The 26,728-nt window shown below is 39.5% G+C and overlaps 1 protein-coding gene across 1 annotated transcript in view; it reads left to right on the top strand.

Moving 5' to 3' along the window:
- The window catches only part of LOC311057774 (FRAS1-related extracellular matrix protein 2-like), a 191,407-nt gene that overhangs the window by 100,431 nt on the left and 64,248 nt on the right, over positions 1-26,728 (top strand). Inside the window, exons 8-9 of the mRNA XM_084074856.1 lie at positions 13,243-13,368; positions 18,426-18,677. Of these exons, the coding sequence (XP_083930982.1) occupies positions 13,243-13,368; positions 18,426-18,677 (378 nt within the window). The remainder of the gene's footprint in view (positions 1-13,242; positions 13,369-18,425; positions 18,678-26,728) is intronic.

Genomic DNA, 26,728 nt, shown 5'->3' with positions numbered 1-26,728 from the left:
CAGAGCTCAGCTATGGATTATTTTTCTATTACTTTTTTTGATTAATAATCAAGAAACATGTTTTCTTTTTTAACTCATTGAGTGCCATTAACGTGTTTCACGTGTTTTAGCGCTTCTCTCGCTTCCTAAACACTTTTTTTTTACTTTGAAAAAAAACAACAAAAAAAATCGTAATGGCCAGAAATAGATAATAATAATTTGGGCACTCAATGAGTTAATACGAAGACATTGTATATCAACACATTGATTAACTACTCAATCATTATTCTATACTTTGTAGTACAACGGTGTCATGCAAAAACTATGGAAAAATCTGAAAAAAATCACGATGTGATGCGTTGTGAGCTTGGTTATAATATTCACTATATTCATAAATAAAATGTCATATATAATCGATTAAATGGATTAGTTTGTTTATCTGTTGCACTCCTTTGCAGCTTCCAGGGAGCAGTTCCTGTAAGGGTTAAACGTTGTCTTAACCCATTAAGACCGGGAACGCATCTGTGTAACCACTTTAACCATTATTTCATACTTTGGGCTATTCAAAAATAGCAGATCTACAAGCTCATAGCGCGGCACCAAGCTTGTAGATCTGCTATTTTTAGAAAAATTGTTAAAATGTTGTGCAAATCTTTGAATATATTTTTTAAGCGAGCATTTGTAACTCAAATCTTTGCTTCTGGGGGTCCCTGGAACAAAACATTTTCAGATGATGGTCCACGGCCAAATACATAATCTAAAACATTTTTCTAAATCCTAACAGTATGTTGCTATATCAGTGGTGCTCCAACTCTTCCATGTCAAGGACCCCCAAAATTATATGTATTTGGCCGCGGACCCTCAAATATTTGGTTCCAGGGACCCCCCAAAAAGCAAATATTGCAGTTGAAAATGTTCACATTAAAAATACATATATTCAAGAGTTTTCAATAAATAGCAGATCTACAAGCTCATAGCGCGGCACTCAGTGCCGCGCTATGAGCTTGTATATCTGCTATTTTTGAATAGCCGAAGAAATCTAAAAAATAACACAGATCCCAGTCTTAAAGGGTTAAATGGCTCAGGTACACTTGGACACACAGACCGGGCGATGAACCGCGGGGGCAAAACGAGGAACCAGACTAGCCTCTCTCCACCCATTCAGCTATATGGCCATGCAGCTATTATTACGGCCGGCCGTTTTTATAAAAGCAATAACTCACTCCGGGCGGTGGTATATTGTGATTATATCACAGCTAAGGGGGTTGGAACAACGCCTCTTAGCTGGGATATAATGACAATACAGCGTGGCCTGGAGTGAGTTATCGCTTAATTGAAGCAAATGGTCCCGTAAGGAAAGGTTTCTGTAGCGGGCCAGGCGGTAGAGGAGAGACTATACCTACACGTACACGTTCTCCTCATAGACAGACAGTGGTGGACAAAGTACTCAACCCCAGTACTTGAGTTAAAGTACACTGTAGTGTATATATATACTAGTGATGGGTCGGTCATGATCGATTCGTTCATTAGAACTAGCTCTTTGCCGTGAACGTGAACGAACCCGTTCACTTCTTGAAACTGTTATGTTGACACAGCACACAGGACGGGGCGGGCTGTCCCCCCCCGCGACAGACAGACCATCAGACAGACAGACCATCTGACAGACAGACAGACCATCAGACAGACAGCTGTGCGGCAGTGTTTTTCACTATTAGACATGCATGCCTATTGCTGTATTTGAATTGCAATAAATGTAGCCTACTGCTGTTCCTGGACAAAAAGACAGATAGTGTTTAGCACCACATTTAAGTATCAAAATAAATAAATATGCATGGTCCTATAGACAAAGGACAGGTAGGTAGGCCTACTGGTCAATTAACACATTTTAGTTTGAATAGAGGATGCAAATGAATAGTATGCTACAGGCTGCTATTCATGAACTACTACATTAAGTTAAAGACATGGTTGGAAATCGATAGTCATGTGAGTGTACTGACTTTGGCAGCTTTGTATAAATATAGTGCATTTGTGGAAATAATTATTGACTAATAAAAATAACTTATATATTGTAATTATTTATACATTCTACATAATATTATATAAGGAATGACAGTGCTGTGATTCTGTGCAGACTGTGCAGTCATGTCAGTGGGATCAGATGCACACAGTTGCATGGATAATAGTAGATGCAACATAACAATGGTGTTAACCTCGCCAATTTTCTAACTTCATCGTTTATTTGTTTTGTTTTCAAACACACAGAAGGGATAGGCGGGGGTATTTTTTTGCCTCACTAGATACATTACTGATCTCCCAACATCAGTCACAATGGGATTTATTGTGAGAATATTTTAAACTTCCCTTTAAGTTGCTGTAGCGTTACAGGCAATGTTTTGGGCCGCAATGGTCAAAGCCAGATAATGGAGCTAAATATTACCACCGTGTCGCTAGAATATTCATGAGTCATCAATAATAGAGAGTCGCGAGGAATAGAAAATAAAAGCCAAGCAGAAAAAGTTTTAAAATGTTTTGTTCCCTCTTGTTTGTTTTGTTTTACTTTTGTTTTGTTGAGACCCGACTAGCACAGATCAGATATAATTTGTCTTCCCTGTATAAAGGGCTGTGTTTCTTTGCCTCATGCATGTTTAACCCATTAAGACCGCATGCATCTCTGTGTCATTTTTAGATTTCTTTGGGCTATTCAAAAATAGCAGATCTACAAGCTCATAGCGCGGCACCGAGTGCCGCGCTATGAGCTTGTAGATCTGCTATTTTTGAAAAATCGTGAAAATGTGTAGCAAAATCTTGGAATATATATTTTTTTAAGCGAACATTTGTAAAATATTTAGTTCCAGGAACCCCCCGAAGCAAAGAATTTAAATACTAATGTCCGAAAAAAATATACATGTACAAGCGCTATGAGCTTGTATATCTGCTGTTTTTGAATATCTAAAGTGACACAGATGCGTTCCAGGTGTTAATGGTTTAAGTGGCCTTTGTGTGAGAGTCACAACCTGACCCACTTGACGCGGAAACTTACTCTCTAAATGTAGACTGGATTTTTTTTACCGGAGACACAGGAGAGGAGAGTCAAGAGGAATGTGTGAGAGGAGATGGAGAATCACACACTATGCTTTTAAATGAGAGATAGTAGACGGAACATGTGTGTGTGTGTGTGTGGGTGCGTGCGCTCGTGTCTGTGGACTTGCTTTTGTGCACGGTGTTCTGTGCTGATGTGGGTTTATATTGTCGCTGTTGGGTGGAAACCTTGTATGTCCAAAACCGTTCCTTTTTTATCATTATTACAATTTCTTTTTTTTTAAATAAGATAGTGAAAAAGCAACATCTGTTCAGAGACAGAGACGGGTGCGTATAGGCAGGGATCAGACAATCAAATAAAATGACCCACACACCGTCTACACTGCACAATAACGACTTCATTTACGTCTATTGACCAATAGGTGGGACGATATGGGTATCTCACAATACGTTATCGGTGGCGATATTAGGCCCTCGATAACAATAATATCACGATATTCGATATATTGCGATATTTTTTTCAATTCAATTCAATTTTATTAAAGTGTCAAATCACAACAGGTTGTCTCAAGACATGTAGAGAAGAGACCCGACAGTCCCACCCTGAGCAAGCAATTTTGCGACAGTGGCAACGAAAAACTCTCCCTTAACTGGAAGAAACGTCAGGCAGACCCTAGGCTCTAGGGTGGGGGCCTTCTGCCTCGACCGTGTCGGGGGTAAAGAAGCGATATCGATGCAATATCAAGATATTCGATATATTGCAAGAAATTTCACCAACGATATATCACGATAGTCCTTGTTTTCAATTCATAAACACATAAAATAGCACCATACAGTTCAAAATCATCACACAAATACTGAAAAAAACAAAACCACTATATGTACAGAGTCGGAAAAACAACGTATCACAAACGGAAAAAATAATAATAATAATTTTGATATCGATATTTTCCGACAGTATATCGATTATTTATTGCGAGAGGAAGTATCGCGATATATCGCGATATCGATATATCGTCCCACCCCTATTGACCAACCTTGTAGATCTATTGACCTACAAGGTTGTAGGTTGTATATCGGCTGTTTTCACTACTTTTGTCCGACACTCTTGCGTGATGAAGTATGGAGATATGAGGTTTCTGCCCGACAGCAACGATGACGATTGTGAGCACATGCGTGTGCGTGTGCGTGTGTGTGTGGAATAGGTTCAGGAGCTGACCTGGTCTCTCTCTCTCTCTCCTGCTGTGAGTTCCTGTCCCTCGCCCCCCTGGGGAGCGACAGATTGTTGGTCTAGTGACAGAGAAGAGAAATGGGAGTCGAGCGGAAGTTTGGTTCGGGGAGTTTTTTACCGTTCGGAGGGACCGTGCCTCGCCTCGCCTCCTCACCGCGGACCCCCTGGGGTTGGGGGTGATTGCCTCACACTGATGACTTCACATGGAAGGCTTATGGATTCACATCGCTGCATTTGATGTCTCTTCGTACGAGATATTGAATTTAACCCATTAGAACCCGGGGAAAGCGTCCGTGTCGTTTTTTTTAGATTTGAACCACTTAAAACACTTATTTTATACTTTGGGCTATTCAGAAAATAGCAGATCTACAAGCTCATTGCGCGGCACGAAGTGACGCGCAATGAGCTTGTAGATCTGCTATTTTTGAAAAATCCTGACAATTTGTGCAAATCTTTGAATATAAATATATATTTGTAAAGCGATTTTTTTTTTAACTCAAATGTTTGAATATATATATATTTTTTTTTAAAGCAAATATTTTTTAACTCAAGTCGTTGCTTCCGGGGTCCCTGGAACAAAATATTTTGAGACGGGGGAGGGATCGGTGGCCAAATACATATAATTTTGGGGGTCCTTGACTTGAAAAAGTTGGAGCTCCAATGATATTATAGCAACATAGGTTTAAAAAAAAAAAAACATTTGTACAAATGGCCTCAGGTCTGAATGGGTTAAGATCCGTTTTCTCATCATGTTCCAGGTCTCTCAAGCGTCGTCTCGTTGAGCCTTTCAGATATTTCACTCTTTTTTCCTCCTTTGTTTCTTTTTCAATCACTTGCTTGAACTCACTCACTGAATCACTCACTCACTAGTTCACTCGTTCGTCCGGAACATAATCCACTCATAATCGTGCCGATTATAAAGAGAGAGAGAGAGAGAGAGAGAGAGAGAGAGAGAGAGAGCAGTAAGACAGTGGTTCTCAGACTTTTTCATGTTTCACCCCCAAATTGATATGTATTTGGCCCGCGGACCCCCACCTGAAAATATGTAGTTCCAGGGACCCCCCCACCCCCCCCCGAAGCAAAGATTTGTGTTAAAAATGTCGCCTTTAAAAAAAAAAGATTTAAAGATTTGCACACATTTTCGAGATTTTTCAAAAAATAGCAGATCTACAAGCTCAAGCTCTATGAGCTTGTGGATAAAAGGGTTAAAAATATTCTCTTCATTAAAGGAGTAGTTCATCCAAAAAATGACTTATTTTCTAACAATTGCACACCCCATGAAGCCTTGAATTTATGGATTCTTTTTAGTTTTTGTCGCATACAGTACCTGAGCCAAAACTTTGACGACCGGGTGTATTTCCGATAGGAGACACAAAGAGTCTACTTTGAGTCTCCTACCGGATAGATTAGGATCTTTCCGCCGGCAATCAAATTATTGGCTCAGGTATGCAACAAAAACAAACAAATCTCCATGAATTCAAGGCTTCATGGGGTGTGTAATTGATTGAAAATAAGTGATTTTTTTGGGTGAACTACTCCTTTAACTAATTTCGTTAATAAGCCCCGCTGGGGGTCCCCGGACCCCACTTTGAGAACCGATGCAATAAGAGACAGGCAAACAGAGAATTAGAGAGAAACAGACAGACAGCCAGACACAGAGAGAGAGAGAGATCTGGGCCGATCTCCTTGCACTCCGTCCATAATGTTAGTGTTTTTATTGGTCCCCGTGCGTCTGTAGGAAAATAGCTGCAGCATTTATTTCCCTGACTGTGTAACACCACTGAGTTCTCTCAGCTTTGATAGATGAGGCTTTCAACAAGCTGTAAGTCTCCTGCTCTCTCTTCTCTTCTCGCCATGACTAACTGCTCTAACCCAGTCAATCCCGGGAACGCATCATTTGTGTCATTTTAAGATTGCTTTGGGGCTATTCAAAAATAGCAGATATACAAGCTCATAGCGCGGCACCGAGTGCCGCGCTATGAGCTTGTATATCTGCTATTTTCTGAAAAATCATGGAAATTTGTGCAAATTATTTGTTTTTTTCTGTTTTTTTTTAGTGGACATTTGTAACTCAAATCTTTGCTTCTAATCTTCTGCTATTTTCAAAAATAGGCACTCTGTGCCGCCCTATGAGCTTGTAGATCTGCTAATTTTGAATAGCCCAAAGAAATCTTAACTCATTCACTGCCAGAACTTTTTTTTTTTGCGTTTGCCCACTGCCAAGATTTTTCATTAAAAAAAAAAAGTACTCAGGAGCCGAGATACAGAATTTTTAAGTTTTAAGTTAACAAGGAAGTGGATAGGAGTCTAGATCTTCGAAAAATCATATCTCCTTGCTTTGGGTCAAATTTGTTTTTAAAAAGAAAAAAAAAGTTTTTTACGTCAGTGGCAGTATTGGTTAATTACGTCAATTACGTCAGAGGCAGTGAATGAGTTAAAATGACACAAATGATGTTTTCCCGGTCTTAAAGGGCTAAGAGAGAGAGAGAGAGAGAGAGCGAGAGAGAGAGAGAGAGAGACGAGGGACATGCAGAAGGAGGGAAGGGATCAGAGAGAAAGGAGAAGAGAGCAGTGACAGAAACAGACAGTGGTGGAAAAAGTACTCTCATACTTTTTTTTAAATTACTTTTTACTGCAATGTAGAAATACTATGTTAGGGTGCGCTCCCACCGCACTTTTATTTTACCTCTGGGGCAGAATCTGCCAATGCTTTGTCAATGCAAATGCATGGATTCATGGTCTTGCGGATTTTTTCCAAGAATCCACACATTTGCATTGACAAAGCATTGTCAGATTCTGCCCCAGAGGTAAAATAAAATGTGCGGTGTGGCCGTGCCCTTAAAAGTAAACATTCTAAATTTACTTGAGTAAAAGTGCAAAAGTATTGGCATCAAAATATACTTTAAAGCAGGGGTCTTCAACGTTTTCAGGCCAAGGACCCCCTAGCTGAGAGAGAGATGAAGCAGGGACCCCCTACTCTATATTGTATAAAATTGTGTTTCAGATTCAACTTTTTTTGTTCTCTTGGTCTGCTCTTTTTTCCCTCTACGCCTCTTTGCCAAAAATAGCAGATCTACAAGCTCACAACGCCTCGCAGCGCGAGGCGTTGTGAGCTTGTAGATCTGCTATTTTTGGCTAAAGTTCTCCTCAGAAAAGGGATGCTGGGGTTCAAGTGGTTAATGTAAAAAAAAAAAACATATCACACAAAGATTTGGCGGACCCCCTGTAGTAACTCTGAGGACCCCCTAGGGGTCCCGGGACCCCCTGTTGAAGACCCCTGCTTTAAAGTACCAAACGTACTCATTATGCAGAAGGTCCCATTTCACAAGCATTCAAAATGTATAAAAAGAGTCTTTTGAAAATAGCTGAAACATAGGGATGCAGTAGTTAATATGTTATGTAATAATAATCTAAATCTACAAAGTAGCTAGTAACTTAAGTGTTCAAATAATTGTAGTGGAGTAGAAATACAAGTATTGAAATTTGGAAATAATCTAGTAAAGTAAAAAAGAAATACCTCAAAATTGCACTTGAGTAGATGTACTCAGTTACCTTCCACCACTGGAAATAGAGAGAAAGAAAGAAAGAGAGAGTGGGCGGTAGAGGGAGAGGGAGAGGGAGAGAGAGAGAGGGAGATAGAGAGAGAGAGAGGGAGATAGAGAGAGAGAGAGAGAGAGAGAGAGAGAGAGGGAGAGAGGGAGATAGAGAGAGAGAGAGAGAGAGAGAGAGGGAGAGAGAGGGAGAGCTTCAACCTCTTCAGCTCTAACTTCATTGTCACTTCACACGTTAACAGGTGTGAAAGAGAGTGGGTGAAATTATTATTTTTGTACAGGAAGCTCCCAGCGTTTTGCACTTTAAAAAAAAAACTATGTGTCAAGAATGGAGACTAGAGAATGAAACTAAAAGGAAAGCAAGTCAGGTAACAAGACACAGTGTCATATAATACTGCTGTACACAGGGTTCATGTTTAACCCATTAACACCGGGAACGCATCTGTGTCATTTTAAAGATTTCTTTGGCTGTTCAGAAAATAGCAGATCTGCAAGCTCATAGCACGCTAAGCACGGCACTCGCTTGTAGATCTGCTATTTTTGGGGGGAAATCGTGGAAAATTGGTGCAGATCTTTGAATATATATATTTTTTAAAGCGAACATTTGTAACTCAAATCTTTGCTTCTGGGGGATTCTACAAATGCCTTCTAAATCCTAACTGTTTTTTTTTTTAAACGTATGTTGCTATAATATCAGTGGTTCTCAAACCTTTTTCATTGTCAAGGACCCCCAAAATGATATGTATTTGAACCCCCATCTCAAAATATGTTGTTCCAGGGACCCCCCCAGAAGCAAAGATTTGAGTAAAAAAATGTAATTGTATTAAAAAATAATATATATAATTCAAAGATTTGCACCCATTTTCATGATTTCTCCCCCAAAAAAATAGCAGATCTACAAGCTCATAGCGCGGCACTCGGTGCCGCGCTATGAGCTTGTATATCTGCTATTTTTGAATAGCCAAAGAAATCTGCTGCTTTCCCAGTCTTAATGTGTTAAAATAGAAAATAAACGAGGCAGAATAATATCACAGTCTCTTTGTGCAAGTAGAGACAACACTTAGCAAGCATAGGCAAGTAGAGACAACACTTAGCAAGCATAGGCCAGGCATTAGGGATGCACTGAAGTAACCTTACTGTACGACGTCACCAGGCTTTCCACACAGTGTAAAAAATGTCAGTACTTTTTCAACCACTTCTAAAACTGAGCTGTGTGATCCAGGTCAGAAAAAAAGGAAAACAGAAATTGGGTTCCGGTTGGCGTCGCATTGTTTTTCGTTCCACATACATAATGTGATTCAGTTAGTTTAGTCACGCTACGAGTCAGAATAAAAGATGGACGTATACCAAACCATTATAGAGGCTATGCACGTGACATCATCGTACCCGGAAGTTATGCAGGGACGCCTACTGAGTGGCAAAAAACTACTTTCTGGCCTTAACACATTAACCGCCAAGAACGTAGTCCTACGGTCCATTAAATCCAACTGTTAGGCGCCGAGACCGTAGCCCTACGGTCCGGGTGCTTTTTCCTTTTTTTCGATTTTTTTTTTTCTTTTTTTCAATTTTCTACACGGACCATTTTCAGTGTAACACCACCGGAACGGAACTATTTGCGATCCGGTTTTGCCGTTCCCGTCGGCCTCCATTCTAAAGCGCACACTAAAACTCAATTTTCTCCCTTGTAGTTTTTTCTCCTCGGTCATCACTGTTTAACATAAACCGTTCTAACTACAACATGGCGGCTCCGTTTGACACGTGGTTTTCACTGGTCAAAGCAGGCACATCTCCGCGATGTTTACAAACAGTGCAGAGCTCAATCTTAAGGATTTTAGGTCTATGGCGACATGAAAAAAACAACAATAAAACGTTGGCACTGGTGAGTACATTATGAGATTAAACGCTGGCATGGAATGTGTTAACACAATGGCTGCCAATGACGTATATATACGTCTTTTAATTATCAGCTGTTGTCCGCCAAAGACGTATATATACGTCATGGAAAAAAAGGAAAAAAAAAAAAAAATTTGAATTTTTTTATAATTTCAACCCTTGTCGAATTACGAACAGATTAGGAGCTAAAAATGTTCGAAGATTTGCTGCTCCATTCACTTCAATGTTAAAATTCAAACGGACAAACAATTCACTTTGTTTTTTGGTTTAAAACTACTGGTTTTGAGCTATATTGAAACATCAAACAACACATGTCAACGAGGTCAAAATGACCTCGTTGACATTTGTGAAACCACACCTGAATCTCATCTGTGATTAAAAACCATCTGGGGATCAATCATACTGGAGGAAAAAAATCTGTGGCTACGCGAACAGGTACCAAAAACATGGCAAAACCCTGGCAGACAACAGCTAAAAATCTGAAAAAACTCTGGCAGGCAATGTTAACAGCCCATACATACAAACAGAAAAGTCTGATTGTATCAAACGACGTTAAACTCACCAACATGGCAGCTGTACGGAAAGCTTGAATTATCCTCTTTCTATCTGCAAAGTTTTTTTTTTATAGAAATCCACCATAGAGACATATGTGCTACTTTCTGTCAATACATTCCGTGCAGGTGATTATTTTTCTAAGTGTCAGAGTTTAGAAGCGCTCGTTTTAAATAACACAACATCCTGCTGCCTCCTGCATTGTGTGACATTTAGAAACAGGTGGTACGCAGGACCGTTGAGTGATCTACAGCGAGCGCTTCCAAACACTTATAGTCAGGGGATATTAGCAGAAAGATTTCCAATCTTGGAATAAATTCCTTACCAAAAAAAATCTTCACCAATGTGTTTGTAAAAGTGTTTAGTAGCACATCTCACAAAGACTGAAATGCAGTTTCCCTAGGAGAATTTTTGACAGCTCCTTAAAGTTGGGGTACCCACCATAACCTTATGTGGGGGAAAAAAACAAAATGTAATTCTGTTTTAAGTAGCATGTGAGGGGTCAAAGTAGGTTGTTTTATGATTCTGAATCCATTGCAAGCATTTGTTTTGCACCAAAACCACTCCTTGGGCTAAAAACGGGCATAGCCTTCCTTTTCCAGGTACAGTATACTTTTTGTGTAAAAAGCCCATTGAGATTTGGCCCTCACATGCTACTTAAAACAGAATTATTATTATTTTTTTTCCCCCCCACATAAGGTGGGTACCCCAACTTTAAGGAGCTGTCAAAAATTCTCCTAGGGAAACTGCATTTCAGTCTTTGTGAGATGTGTTACTAAACACTTTTACAAACACATTGGTGAAGTTTTTTTTTGGTAAGGAATTTATTCCAAGATGTTTTTAATATCCCCTGACTATACGCTCCATGCTGCTCAATGTTTTGCCACTCAGTCTACTACTCTATTATGCCAAAAGAAACTAAACGATTATACCAAACTAAACACATTCTAAACTAGGGATCAGAAAACCGAACATGGTGTCCACAGAGAACGCCTGTTTGAGCTGGCAGCGCCATTCTGTCATGCGTTTGTTTCTATGGTATAAAGACTGAGCTGGTGCAACGCTCCTCTTCACAGCGTCGAGCATATATAACGCTTCATTCAGAGCTCCCCCGACACCATGGCGTTTTGTGGTGCGCCGCCGGCGCCCTGCGATGCTTCAAGCTGGGAAACCTTTGGAAAGGAGCGCTGCTATTTTGTGATCCTACCGGCTGTGTCTGACAATGTAGTAATTGGTGCTTAAATGACACAGATGATGATAGGACGTCTGAGCAGTGAGCGCCTCAATGGTTGAATGGTTCGAAAAGTCGTGCGGTCGTCACGCTGTGTTGAGCTCTATGACCATGATATCCACCAGCGGTGGAAAGTAACTAAGTATGTGTACTCAAGTACTGTACTTTAGTACAATTTTGAGGTGCTTTTACTTTACTGGAGTATTTCCAATTTTCTGTACTTTTACTTCTACTCCAGTGTAGGCAAATATAGTACTTTTATTTGAAAAGAAACCACTGCAATTATTTGGAAACTTTAGTTACTAGTTACTTTTCAGATATACATTATTATATTATAAAACATACATTAACCACTTTAGCCCTATTTTATACCTAGGCTATTTGAAAATAGCAGATCTACAAACACGCGTTGCATCGCGTTGTGAGCTTGTAGATCGGCTATTTTCAAACATTTTTGTGCTTTTACTTTTGGTACTTTAAGTATATTTTGATGCCAATACTTTTGTACTTTTACTCAAGTAACATTTTGAACACAGGCCTTGTACTTGTAACAGAGTATTTCTATATTGCAGTATTGATACTTTTACTTAAGTAAAACATTTGAGTACTTTTTCCACCACTGATGATATCCACACTGTGGTGAGCTCTGTGGCTGTGATATCCAGACACTCCTCAGCTGAAAAGGTTTTCTGTTGATTGAGGCTGACCATGGCTGTGTTGAACAGAGGAGTTGAGGTGTGAAACTCACTCGCTGTGCAGGATGAACGGATCAACAGGCTCGCATTAGCACACGCACACACACACACACACACACACACACACACACACACACACACACACACACACACACACACACACACACACACACACACACACACACACACACACACACACACACACACACACACACACACACACACACACACACGCACACACACTCGGGCCGCGGACACAACCCAGAGAAGGTCCCTTTAATGTGATAGAGAGTGCTTTTCAGAAAATGCAGACACACCACAGGAACCACCAATGGAAGAAAAAAACATGTGTTGCCTTATAACAGCCTGATACTCCATGCGTACACAACGCTAGAGTCGTGCATGATATCAAAGTCTGTTCTTTTATATGGCCTGACTTATCTTCCTACTGACTCTCCTCTCCTCTGTCCAGAGCAGTGTTGATTTTGATTTAGCTAAAAAAAATATATGTCTATTAAAAGAGACATTTTTATTTTGTTTTAGTCATAGTCTTTTTAATAAAATTCTGTTCAGTTTTAGTCATATCTTAGGCATCTGAAATGTTTTAGTTTTTGTCTAGTTTTAGTCGACTAAATATCATATAAGATTTTAGTCGACTAAAGCTACAGTTGATTTAGTCGACTAAAATGTACTTTTGGTGGGCGTGATGACATGGAAATGATTTTCACTTAGCCGCATGCCGAAAATAGCCGATCTACAAGCTCACAAGCTTGTGAGCTTGTAGATCAACTATTTTCGGTCTGTGGCACCCGCGCGCATCTTAGATCTACTGGATCTCTTCTCCACTAAGTACCTCACTGACATTTTAGTCTAGTTTTTATTTGTTGACAAAATTGTCAGTATATTTAGTCATCATAGCTTAGATATTTTCTTCGTTTTTATTTTGTTTTCGTCCGTGAAAAAAGGAAGGCGACGAACATTTTTCGTCATAGTTTTAGTCGGAGAAATCAACACTGGTCCAGAATTTATTTTTAAAGATATATAAATGTGACTCTCCTCTCCTCTCTCCAGAGTCCATGGTGTTCATCCCTCAGCAGAGCTACTCGGTGGAGGAGGACGTGGGTGAACTTCTCATCCCCGTCCACAGGAGCGGCGATGTCAGCCAAGAGCTGATGGTGGTCTGCTACACACACCAAGGTACAGTAACACTCAGCCAACACCACCTCCTACCCACCTATAACTGTACTTCAGTCAGATAACTCACCAATAGATTGAGACCACTAACACATTGAGACCTGAAGCCGATTCTACATGTCTCCTAAATCCCAACAGTTTTCTGAAAAACGTATGTTTCTATATCAGTGGTGCTCAATCTTTTTCATGTCAAGGACCCCCAAAATGATATATATTTGGCCGCGGACGCCCATCAAAATGTTTTGTTCCAGGGACCCCCAGTAGCAACGATTTGAGTTAAAAAATGTTCGCTTTAAAAATATATATATTCAAAGATTTGCACACATTTTCACGATTTTTCAAAAATAGCAGATCTATAAGCTCGTAGCGCGGCACTCGGTGCTGCGCTATGAGCTTGTATAACTGCTATTTTTGAATAGCCCAAAGTGTAAAATAATGCTTTTTTAGCTCAAGTCTAAAAATGACACAGTTCCAGGTCTTAATGGGTTAATTAATTAGTTCATCCACCTCTGTCAGTGCTTTTACCCTATTTTGACTATCCACGGAGAGCCACGGGAGGGGGGGGGGGGGGGTCTCTTCCATCCAACGGAACAAAAACATTGCAAGCGCGATCCGTTGTTATCGGCAGTTTGCCTCAGTTTGAAACCCAGTGTAGTAAATTGTTTTTGAACAGCTAAATCGGTTTGTGTGCCTCAGACTCTGCTAGGGCACCATAAAATGAAACGCATGTCCGTGCATGTGAACTTGTATTTATACGTGCACATGCAGCATACCGTAGGCGTTTTCATCACGCAGGATGGGGGGAGAGGGCAATTCATTCAGCACGTAATTGGAATCTTTCGACAAAGAGAAAGCTAACCTTTGCGACTTTGTTTCAATCAACACATTATTCCCTATTCAAATGCAATTAAAAAAGTTTTAATGGGAATAACAACGTATTCGTGTGCGGGAGTTTTTTTTTGAGTGCGTGTGGGCACTCGTTTGGTCTTCTTCCTACGCACCTGTCACCTTTTATAAACACAAATAACAATAAATGTGTTTTTCTCTGGAGTGTAAAAATGGATGGGGTGAAAGGTGATATAGAGCTCCTGTGGAAAATGATAGTGATTGATTCTGTGTCGGCCGGGGTTCTGCAACGGCATGTTAATGCACAGGTCAGGAGTTTAAGCACGGTATTCAATAGACTAAAATATCACCGCAACATCTTAAAGAAGAAATGATGTTTTTCTTTTGGTGCGAGCTTACCTTTTAATTGAAGTCATGTTTTTGTCATTCAATTCAATTCAATCTTTATTTAAGACCCAAGGAGATCCATGTCACAATTATACAACACAATGAAATAACAGAAAGAAACTTAAATGCTCACATACATAGAATAAACATTAATTGATTGTTCTATATTATGCATGTAAACTTAATCTTCTTTGAACATATTAGATTCATTACAGGCCCTATCATGCTGCAATAAGATGTGTCTCTATTTTCAAGTTTCCACTCATACCACTGGAGTTTATATCCGCTCTGTCAGATAGAAACAAGTGATGTAAAGTTACAATACATTTACTCAAGTACTGTACTTAAGTACAATTCTGAGGTATTTTTTACTTTACATGAGTATTTCTAATTTTCAGTACTTTTACTTCTACTCCACTACATCTCAGAGGCATATATTGTACTTTTACTCCACTACAATGATTTGAAAACTTATAGTTACTACAGTAGTTACAAAACACACATTAACCACTTCAGTCCTATATACATTTCGCCCAAATGAAAATAGACGATCTACAAGCTCACAATGGGTTGCGATGCAACACATTGCGAGCTTGTAGATCTGCTATTTTCAAAAGCTTTTTATAGATTTGAAACAAAAATGGGACATTATACATAACAAGTACTTTAACTTTTGGTACTTTAAGTATATATATGTCAATACTTTTGTACTTTCACTTAAGTAAATTCTGAATACCAGACTTTTACTTGTAATGGAGTGTTTCTACACTGCAGTATTGACACTTTTACTTAAGTAAAAAATATGATTACTTTTTCCACCAATCAACGCTGTGCTAGTAGGGCACTCAGAGTAACTTTTTGTGTTTTTTCCCCGTAAATTATTTACGGGGAAAAAACACAAAAAGTTAGAATATATGGAGGTTTCTGCCCCGACAGTAACGATAATGAGAAAGTGGATCCTCCTGATACGAGCGTAGAATGATGTAACTCTGGTATATTTGTCTTTATAAGGACATATTGCTTATTTAAACCCTCTACCAGGGCTGCACAATATTAACCCATTCAATCCGGGAACACATCTGTGTCACTTTAGAATTCTTTGGCTATTCAAAAATAGCAGATCTACAAGCTCATAGCGCGGCATGCCGCGCTATGAGCTTGTAGATCTGCTAAGTTTGAAAAATCGTGAACATTTGTGCAAATCTTTGAATATATATATATATACATTTTTAACTCAAATCTTTGCTTCTGGAACAAATGGGGGACATACATATCATTTTGGGGGTCTTTGACATTAGAAGACATGTCAAGGATCCCCATATACAATACATTAGAAGACATAATATGTAGAATCCCCAGAATCAACGAACGAAGTTAAAAATGTTCGCTTTAAAAAAAAAAAAACACACACACACAAAAGTGCAGATCTACAGTATAAGCTCCTAGCTTGTATATCTACTATTTTTGAATAACCTAAAGTATAAAATAATGGTTATAGATAAAAAAAAGTCTAAAATGTTCCCAGATTGAATGGATTAAGAAAACATGCGATATGCAATAACATTGTTGAATATTGCGATGGCGATGGGACTTGTAATAAGTAAACACATATTGAAGCTTACGGTGTTCATGTATTCCTGCCTTAGGTTAATGTAGAACCCAGACAACCAACTGTTACAGTATATGCACACACTGGGGGGAAAAAAGAGGAAGAAATGGATTATATTTCCATTCCAACAACATTGTTTTACTGAAAACATTACACCTGGCTACTTTTGACAATGAATATATATCTACCACCAACTTAGCAATACAGTTTCTCACCGCTCCACTTAACCCGTTAAGACCGGGAACGCATCTGTGTAACCACTTTTGATTATCTTATACTTTGGCTATTCAAAAATAGCAGATCTACAAGCTCATAGCGCGGCACTCGGTGCCGCGCTATGAGCTTGTAGATCTGCTATTTTTGAAAAATCTTGAAAATTTGTGCAACTCTTTGAATATAAATATTTTTTTAAAGAGAACATTTTTAATTCAAATCTTTGCTTCTGGGGGGGTCCCTGGAACAAAATAGATTGCACAAATTCTCACGATTTGTCTAAAATAGCAGATCTACAAGCTCGGTGCCGCGCTATGAGCTTGTAGATCTGCTATTTTTGAATAGCCAAAGAAATCTTAAAATGACACACAGATGCGTTCCTGGTCTTAATGGGTTAAAACCAGGTTAAAACATGTCGTGTAAATCTAAACAAAAACATCCTCATACCTGGATTGTTGAAATGAATGAAATCCTGAAAACAAGGCTTGATGGATTGAATATTGATTGAATACTTTATTAACAGTTAGCAAAGACGAGCACAGGGCAAGTACAATTCAATACCTTAGATTGAATTGTCAATCTAAGGTATTAAGGTCTGTTAAGAGGATTTTAAACCCAAGAAAGCACTATGGCTTGTTTCCATTGGGGTCCTTTGTACTCAATTCATCGAAACATTTAAAGGTTTCATGACATTCAGATTTATAAAATATTAAAATTATTCATCATGGTGCTTCAAACGTGTATTAAAATGTTTTAACTGAAAGATCCACTCCAGTGAGCCATGGGCATGTTTTTTTCTCTAAGTGTTCTGAGGCATTTTCAGCTGCAATTTAAAAAAAAAAAGTATTTGCCTGTGGGTGTCGCTGTTGAGGGATTTTGCCTGTCAATCATCGCCTTTGCTCCGCCCGCCAAAGGAGAAGGATAGCCAGGGGCCAATCCCAGCACTTTTTTAAGCCTAATTATTCAGGAAACCCCAGACCACAGAAAATACACTGAATGCTCTTTTTGGGTGTAATTGAGGTCATAAAACAAAACAAAACAAAACAAAAAAATGTTAAATGAATGAAGACTCCTAAACCGATTAGTATCTACAACATTCATTCACATATCATGGTCAAATTATTGTTTGTCTGTCATTCTACAAACCCACACTGTCTTTGGTGAAAGTGCTTTTTAATGTTGTTGTTTTTTTTGCATCCTCCCTCATCTTGATGAGAATATTCCTGGTAAAATAGAGACAGGCGCGTCGGGGGAAATGAACTTGAGAAGAGCAAAAAAAGGGAGGTCTTCACTTACGAAAACATTTTTTTTATGCAGATACAATGTTTTGGTTCCATCGTACCTGATGAAGGTCCGAGCGACCGAAGCGTTGTACCTGCATTAATCCATTTCTTTGGCCATTCTAGAAAAATCGTGACCATTTGTGCAAATCTTTGAATATATATATTTTTAAAGCGAACATTTGTAACTCAAATCTTGCCTTCTGGGGGGGGGGTCCCTGGAACAAGATTTGAGATGGGGGTCCACAGCCAAATACATGTCATTTTGGGGGTCCTTGACATGAAAAAGTTTGAGAACCACTGATATAGCAACATTTGTAAATCCTAAACAGGATTTAGAAGACTTTTGTAGAATATAGTCAAAGATTTGCACAACTTTACTATGATTTTTCAAAAGAAATGCCAAATAAATCTTTAAATGACACAGATGCGTTCCCGGTCTTAATGGATTAAAATATATATTTTTGTAAGTGATATTCTGCATCTACAAATTAAACCTATAGTGTATATACATCGGCTATTTGAAAATAGCCTATACAAGCTCGGCTATTTTCAAAACAAATTTGAAAAACTTGTATGGGGGTCCCTGGCACAGAACATTTTCAGATGGTTGTCCGTGGCGGCCAAATACATTTTAATTTGGGGGTCCTTGACATGAAGTTTTAAGGATTTACCGGCCTATGGAACAAAACTTTAAAGTGTCCTTCCTTTTGTGTGGTTGCCAGGTTCGGCCACGGGGACGGTCCCCACCACCGTGCTCTCCTACTCTGACTTCATCTCGCGGCCTGAGGAGCACGGCAGCATGCTGCGCTTCGACAAGGACGAGAAGGAGAAGGCGTGCCGCGTGGTGGTCATCGACGACTCGCTGTACGAGGACCAGGAGAGCTTCAACGTGTCGCTGTCGCTGCCCATCGGCGGACGCCTGGGAACGCACTACCCCACCGCCTCCGTACACATCCTGGCCGACATGGACGATGGTAAGATACACCGTCTGTCTGTCTTTGTATTTACCCAGGGTAGTAGCTGAGCGCAAATGCTCATTTCCAGTAACACCCTGACACACACAGACAGACACACCCATTCAAACCTGGGAGCTGACCATTTTGTGGTTCCATTGTTTCCAGACCCCATTCATTTTCCCCTTTGAGGTTCACAAAAATATTTATATCAATTATTTTAAGCCTAGAATCAAGCCATCCAGGCTCCTGGTGAATCAGGACCATAAAACATTTGATTCTGTGAACTATTTTTCTTTAAATGTGTAATTATATGATATACTATATTCAATAAATATATTTTGTTTTGCGGTTTTCAACTGCTATGCCCTATACTGTTGGACACTGAGCAGCTCCAGTGGTGCAGTTGGGACTTCAGTGCCTTGCTCAAGGCCACTTCCGCGGTTCTGGGGGAAATGTTAAATCTGTCTAGTCTGTATGTATGTCTGTGTGTCTGTTTGTTAGTCTGTGTCTGTGTGTCTGTGTGTCTGTGTGTCTGTTTGTTTGTTTGTCTGTGTGTCTGTGTGTCTTTCTGTTAGTCTGTGTCTGTCTGCCTTGCTTTTAAACAATGTTACTTATTCCATGGCATACATTCTACTGTTGTGTGAACACCACACAAACCTTCCCCCAAACAGTATGTACAGTGAGGGAACAGGCAACAACATCACAACCTAGAAAATCTTCAAGTGAACTTTGTATAGGAGTATTTTAATAATGTCTGTAGTTCAATATGTAATTGTATCTGTCTGTGAAACACTGTCACAGTATGTATTTCATCACATACTATACACTGACTGTACTACTGCCACGTATAGTGTCTCTGTGAACGTAAAGATGCCATATATGAACCTCAAAGCTTAGCTCTCACACACAAAGAAGGATTGTTAAAAGCGCCAGAGTCCCTCTGAGATGCCTGTGTTCACGTTCCTTTGTGTGTGTGTGTGTGTGTGTGTGTGTGTGTGTGTGTGTGTGTGTGTGTGTGTGTGTGTGTGTGTGTGTGTGTGTGTGTGTGTGTGTGTGTGTGTGTGTGTGTGTGTGTGTGTGTGTGTGTGTGTGCGTGCGTGCGTGCGTGTGTCTTTGAGGAACACCTCGCAACCTTCAAATCTGAAGTCGACTTTGCTTAGAAATGTGTTAGTTGGAGGATTGTATTGCATAGTGTGCATGTGTGTGTGTGTGTGTGTGTGTGTGTGTGTGTGTGTGTGTGTGTGTGTGTGTGTGTGTGTGTGTGTGTGTGTGTGTGTGTGTGTGTGTGTGTGTGTGTGCCTGTATATGTGCACTGTATACAGTATATAATTCATCTCAAAGAAGAAGCAAAGGAGGTGTGACCCAGAGAAAATAATAGCATCTTGTTCTTATACTCAAACATGTTTTTTAATATAAACAAAACAGTTCTCCCCCCTTTTGATTAACTGAGTATTTGTTCGGCAGGCTTTTTGTTTGTCGATTTTTTTATGCTTTGTTGTGTACTGAATCAATTATTTCATGACAAATCATAAACACTAGATATAAAGAGCTGGGGGAACTTGGGGGAACTTGACATGAAAACGTTTGAGCACCACTGATGTGGCAACATAACAAAGTTTTGCACAAATTTTCATGATTTTTCAAATAGCAGATCTACATTTTTGAATAGCCAAAGAAATCTAAAATGACACAGATGCGTTCCCAGATTGAATGGGTGAAGAACAGTCCTGATTAACCCATTAAGACCTGGATCTGTATTTTTAGATTTGAGCTAAAATGCATTATTTTACACTTTGGCTATTCAAAAATAGCAGATATACAAGCTCATAGCGCGGCACCGAGTGCCGCGCTACGAGCTTGTAGATCTGCTATTTTTGAAAAATCGTGAAAATGTGTGCAAATCTTTGAATATATATATTTTTAAAGTGAACATTTGTAACTCAAATATTTGCTTCTGGGGGTCCCTGGAACAAGATATTTTGATGGGGGTCCGCGGCCAAATACATATAATTTTGGGGGTCCTTGACATGAAAAAGATTGAGCACCACTGATATAGAAACATACGTTTTTCAGAAAACTGTTGAGATTTAGGAGACATGTAGAATCGGCTTCAGGTCTTAATGGGTTAAAAAAGATTCAATATTTGTTCTACGCGCAGCACCTCACCTTTCTTGATTCCACGGCTCTCTGTGATTTACACATTTCTATTAATTGCAGCATTTATTTTTTTAAACGTTCACACAAGTCTTCATTGCCTATTATTTTTAACGAGGTCTTTAACGACATTCGCTAGACCTCGCGTGTTGTTGCCATGAGAACGTATAAAGTACTCTTTGAAGTGTCTCCTGTGTTTGTATTTTAATTATAACAGACAACTCACTCCGCTGAGGAGTCCAGTGGGACCTCCTCACGACATCACACGGTAAAAAAAGATCCTCAGTAATAATAATCAGATTCATCTGTATTGTCACTTCACATGGTTTACAGGTGTAACTGTACTGTAAAACAGTGGGTGGAATTAATTTATTTACGAGCTCTGTCGTACTTGTTGTTTCCAGAAAGAGAGAGAGGGGAGGGGGGTGGGGGAGGAGCAAAGAGAAGCAATCAGGAAAACAAGAATACATATTTGCACATACAGTACATAGCATATCAATCCGTACAGTATGTACCAGTGTTGATTTCGTCGACTACAACTATGACGAAAAGCGTTCGTCGACCACCTTTTTTCACTGACGAAAATGTAATAAAAACTGAATAAAAACGAAGCTAACTAAAACTAAGACTAAATATATTGTCAATTTCGTCAACAAATAAAAACTAGTCTGAAATGTTAGTGAGGGATTAGTGGAGAAGAGATCCAGTAGAACTAAAAGACATCATTTTATGCTTGGTTGCGCTCGGGTATTATGCTCTGAAAATAGCAGATCTACAAGTTCAACGCGTTGCAACGCGTTGTGAGCTTGTAGATCGGCTATTTCCTGCATGCAACCAAGTGTAAAATCTGCCATTACGGCACCATCAAGTCAACGCCAATTCGCCAAAATACATTTTAGTCGACTAAATCAATCGAAGATTTTGCCGACTATAATCTTATGATATTTAGTCGACTAAAACTAGACAAAAACTAAAACATTTCAGATGACTAAAATATGACTAAAACTAGGAATTTTATTCAAAAAACTATGACTAAAACTAAATCAAAATTTGCTGTCAAAATCAACACTGGTATGTACATGAGGTTATAGACATAAGGTGCATGAGCAGAGCAAGCTGGTATGTACTGTTCATGATATAGACCAGTGGTTCCCAAACTGGGGGGACGAGTCCAAATTATTTTGGTGTGTCAGATGATTAGCTTAAAGGAGTAGTTCACCCAAAAAAGTACTTATTTTTTGTCAATTACACGCCCCATGCACACACCCCCAATTCATGGAGATTTTGTTGTTGTTGTGGCATTCCTAAGCCAATAATTAGATGACCGGCGGTCTCTCCGGTATAGGAGACACAAATAGTCTCTATTTGAGTCTCCTACCAGATACAATGGCATCTTTTTGCCGGTCATCAAATTATTGTCTTAGGAATGCGACAAAAAAAAAAAAAAAATCTGAAAATTTTGGGAACCCTTGATATATAGACATTAAGGTGCAAGAAGAATATCAGTGCGTTGTGCATGAGGTTAAGGTGCAGAGTATTAGCGTGTGTCAGGTTCTGCCACATATTTACACAAATGGTCACTTTAGTCCATTAAGACCTGGAACGCATCTGTGTCACTTTTTGATTTGAGCTAAAAAGCATTATTTTACACTTTGGCTATTCAAAAATAGCAGATATGCAAGCTCATAGCGCGGCACCGAGTGCCGCACTATGAACTTGTAGATCTGCTATTTTTGAAAAATTGTGAAAATGTGTGCAAATCTTTGAATATATATTGTTTTAAAGCGAACATTTTTAACTCAAGTCTTTGCTTCTGGGGGGTCCCTGGAACAAAACATTTTGAGATGGGGTTCGGCGGCCAAATACATATCATTTTGGGGGTCCTTGACATAAAAGTTTTTGAACACCACTGATATAGAAACATACATTTTTTTCAGAAAACTGTTGGGATTTAGAAGACATTTTGTAGAATCTTCTTCAGTTCTCAATGGGTTAAGATGTCTTTGGCCATTCAAAAATAGCAGATATACAAGCTATAGGAGTGTACACATGTAATCAAATGGACCCATAATATAACATATGTTCTCAACACACGGTTACAATATCATAAAGTATCTCACACATGTTTACGTAGTAGATTAGACCCTTATATTTACATGGCTGTCACTAGCGTTGTTTGAGAGTATACAGGAATGGAATAGCAGGCGTAGCGGAGCGGCAGAGTTATTGTTGCAGGCAGACACTGCAGGTCTGGAGGGAAATAACGCCACGGTATTCCAAAACGACGGATTGTCTTTCATCTCCGTCCACGTTTTGCCATCGATTCCTTTTATCGACTTCAAAGAGGATTGACTCTCTCCTATATACCAGGCTGTGTTTGATTAAATGTCACCGTGTCACATCTAATGGCCGTTAAAAGTCATGTAGATTCTCTTTCTTCATCCCATTGTACGTTAAAGAATGGCATAATAACTATAGAATTGGGATGAATAATTTAAAGCTGCAATTCGGGATCTTGTTTGAATGAATAAAAGGTTATTTGAATAAATCAGTATGGTAGATTATGTCAGTACATCTGCATTGATCGGACGTGGTCTCCCTACTCTTCCAAATTTAAGACTTTAGGCTGCAGTCAAATCCAGTAAAATCAGATGTATTTCTCAAATCCGATCTTTTGGCCCGACTGTTCACACTGCAAGTGACCAGATCTGATCTGTCACAGATCTGTGTGTTCAGACTGATCTAAACAACGTCAACCCAAAGCTGCCCTGCGTCGACATGTCTGCTTTGGTTGCCGTGGTAACGACGTAGGCCTCGTACATACAGTTAAAACACTCGACGCATGACGTGGATGCGCTGACTTGTCGCATGGCTTCATGGCTTCAGCCCTCCTCCCCATGCGACAAGTCAGCGCATCAAAAACACGTGACTTCCATAGGGAATGAATTGAAACGGCTTCACCCCCCCCATGAAGCATGCGCAAAGCATGCGTCGAGTGTTTTAACTGTGTGTACGAGGCCGTAGGCGTCATGACGTCATGACTTTTAGGACCTTGTGAACCCATTTTCTACGCGAGATATGTCCTCATATATCACATATCACAAAATCAATTCTCGCGCTACATGTAATGACGTCAGTGGTGTTGGGTCACGCTGCAAGTGACGTTTTGGACAGTTTAATATGCGACTTGGATGGTTAGAGCAGGTTACTGCGATCAGACTGAGACACATCTTTAGAAATAAGATTTGAATCAGATTTGAAACCACCTGAATGTGGCTCAAGTCGTCTCTGTTCAGACTTCATAAAACAAATCAGATTCTAATCTGGATATGGCACAGATCTGATTTAGGCTGGATTTGGCTGCCAGTCTAAACGGGGCCTTAAGTGTCAGGCAGGACACCTAATGGTTAACAAGTAGTATTGCCTGAAGCTCATGAGCCCAATAGATCCCCTTTATACCAAGGAAGGCTTTAAAAGACAGGAGAGGGAAGCATAAGGGATGTCTGTAGTGATGGACTGAAGTGTGTGTAGGCACATCTTTGTAGAAGGATTGATAAAACACTTTATCTAAACCTCAGGAGCGCCTTTATTCCTGACCTCAGGAATACAGACCATTATTCAGCTCCTTCAGCCAATAAATATTGACATTCATTTGAACCATAGCTGTACCGTACAACACTCCCGGCCCACAGTGGTGGAAAGTAACTAAGTACATTTACTCAAGTACTGTACCTAAGGACAATTTTGAGGTACTTTTTATTTACTGGAGTATTTCCAACTTTTTACACTTTTACCTTAATCCACTACATCTCAGAGTCAAATATTGTACTTTTACTCCACTCCAATTTCTCTGAAACGTTTAGTTACTAGTTACTTTGCAGATATAAATGATTATGTTATAAAACATACGTTAACCACTTTAGCCCTATTTTATACTGTACATACATGCTATTTAAAAATAGCAGATCTACAAGCTCACAACGCGTCGCATCGCGACGCGTTGTGAGCTTGTAGATCTGATATTTTCAAACATTTTAGTACTTTTACTTTTGATACTTTAAGCATATTTGCATGCCAATACTTTTTGTACTTTTACTCAAGTAACATTTTGAACGCAGGCCTTTTTACTTGAAACAGAGCATTTCTACATTGCGGTATGGATACTTTTACTTAAGTAAAACGTTTGAGTACTTCTTCCCCTTCAGCCAATAAATATTGGCATATCTTGTGAACCATTCTGTAGCGTACAACACTCCCAGCCCGTCTATAACAGCCCTACAGCGCTCTCTCTCACTGAAGGGCTGTGATCGATCAGGTCCTTTGCACTGTGGAAGAGTGGGTTATTGATATTCATACAGCGGGGTGACCATATCTACTGACCCGGGGTGAATTATCCACTTAAACCCTACATGCTTGGTTGACCGGGCCGGGGGTCCCCCAGGGATCTATCCTTAATTCCCCTCCTTTTTTTTCTCTTTTTCTTTTTCTTTTTTTTTTACCTCTACTAGGCTGTCTGGTGAATCAAGAAAAAGTGCCTAGAATGTTGAGTAAAAGTACAAAAGTACTGGTATGAAAATCTTAAAGTACCAAAAGTAAAGTAAGTACAAAAATGTTTGAAAATAGCCATATGTATAAAATAGGGCTAAAGTGGTTAATGTATGTTTAATAATATCATAATTTAAAACTGAAAAGTAACTAGTAACTAAAGTTTTCAAATAATTGTAGGGGAGTAAATGTACAATATTTGCCTCTGAGATGTAGTGGAGTAGAAGTAAAAGTGTTGGAAATTGGAAATACTCAAGTAAAGTATAAATAACTCAAAACTGTACTTAAGAACAGTACTTAAGTAAATGTACTTAGTTACTTTCCACCACCGCACACAGGCTGACTCAACTCAGGTCATGGTCTGACCTCGCCTATACTCCCAGAGCCACGCCCTCAGGGTGGGGGGCTATAGGCCAAACAGCGAAGATATGTATCACCTTCAATGGGGACTTTCATATTTGAAGGTTTCATGACGTTCAGTTTTACCACACATTAAAAGTATTTGTCATGGTCCTTCAAACGTGTATAAAAAGTTTTAACAAAAAAATCCACTCCATTGATCCATTGCAGATGTTTTTCTCTCACATTTCTAAAGCCTTTTCAACTGCAATGAAAAAATAAATCTTTGCCTGCGGGTGTCGCTGGTGAGGGATTTTGCCTGTCAATCATCGCCTCTGCTCCGCCCCCCCAAAGGAAAGGATAGGGGAGGGGAGGGGCGAGGAGGAGAGTGGGCAGGATTAATCGACAGTGACCTCACTGCCGAAGGGCCAAGCTCAGATTACTTTTCAGCCTAATTATTCAGAAAACCCCAGACCACAGAAAATCCACTGAATGTTCAAAGTTCAGATTTTTTGGGTGTAATTGAGGTCATAAAACCCCCCAAAAAACATAAAACATAAAAAAAGTGAAAATGAATGTCATAGAACCTTTAACACCTTCTTAACAAGAGATTTCAGGTGTTATAGATCAGATTAAGTCTGAATAACCATTCCTCAGCTGTTGCAGGAGGCAGCTGTTGTGTAATTTTGCCGAATGTTCACGTATCTTTATTTATTTCTTTATTTAGAGCGGCCAACTATCATTGCCCCTTTTTTTTGTCATTACATGATTAAAGTCTGGAAGTCTGGTCTGGTGTCTTTAAGAAAGATGCTGCCATTGTTGTTTCATGAAGCGTTATTGTGTGATAAATGCTTGGAATGGATCAATGATGTTGTCAGATGAGCATGACTTGCTGTTTGAATGAGAACTCCACGGGGGGTCTGGAGGCAATTGTCCCTAAAGTTGTGCACACGTGCGCGCTGGAGTGGAATGGAGAAAAGATTGACTTTTGATTGAGTGCGTGCGTGTGTGTGTGTGTGTGTGTGTGTGTG

This window comes from Gymnoscopelus microlampas (assembly GCF_963454915.1).
Source record: "Gymnoscopelus microlampas genome assembly, chromosome: 12".
NCBI lineage: Eukaryota > Metazoa > Chordata > Actinopteri > Myctophiformes > Myctophidae > Gymnoscopelus > Gymnoscopelus microlampas.
This window is presented reverse-complemented; position numbering and strand designations above follow the sequence as displayed.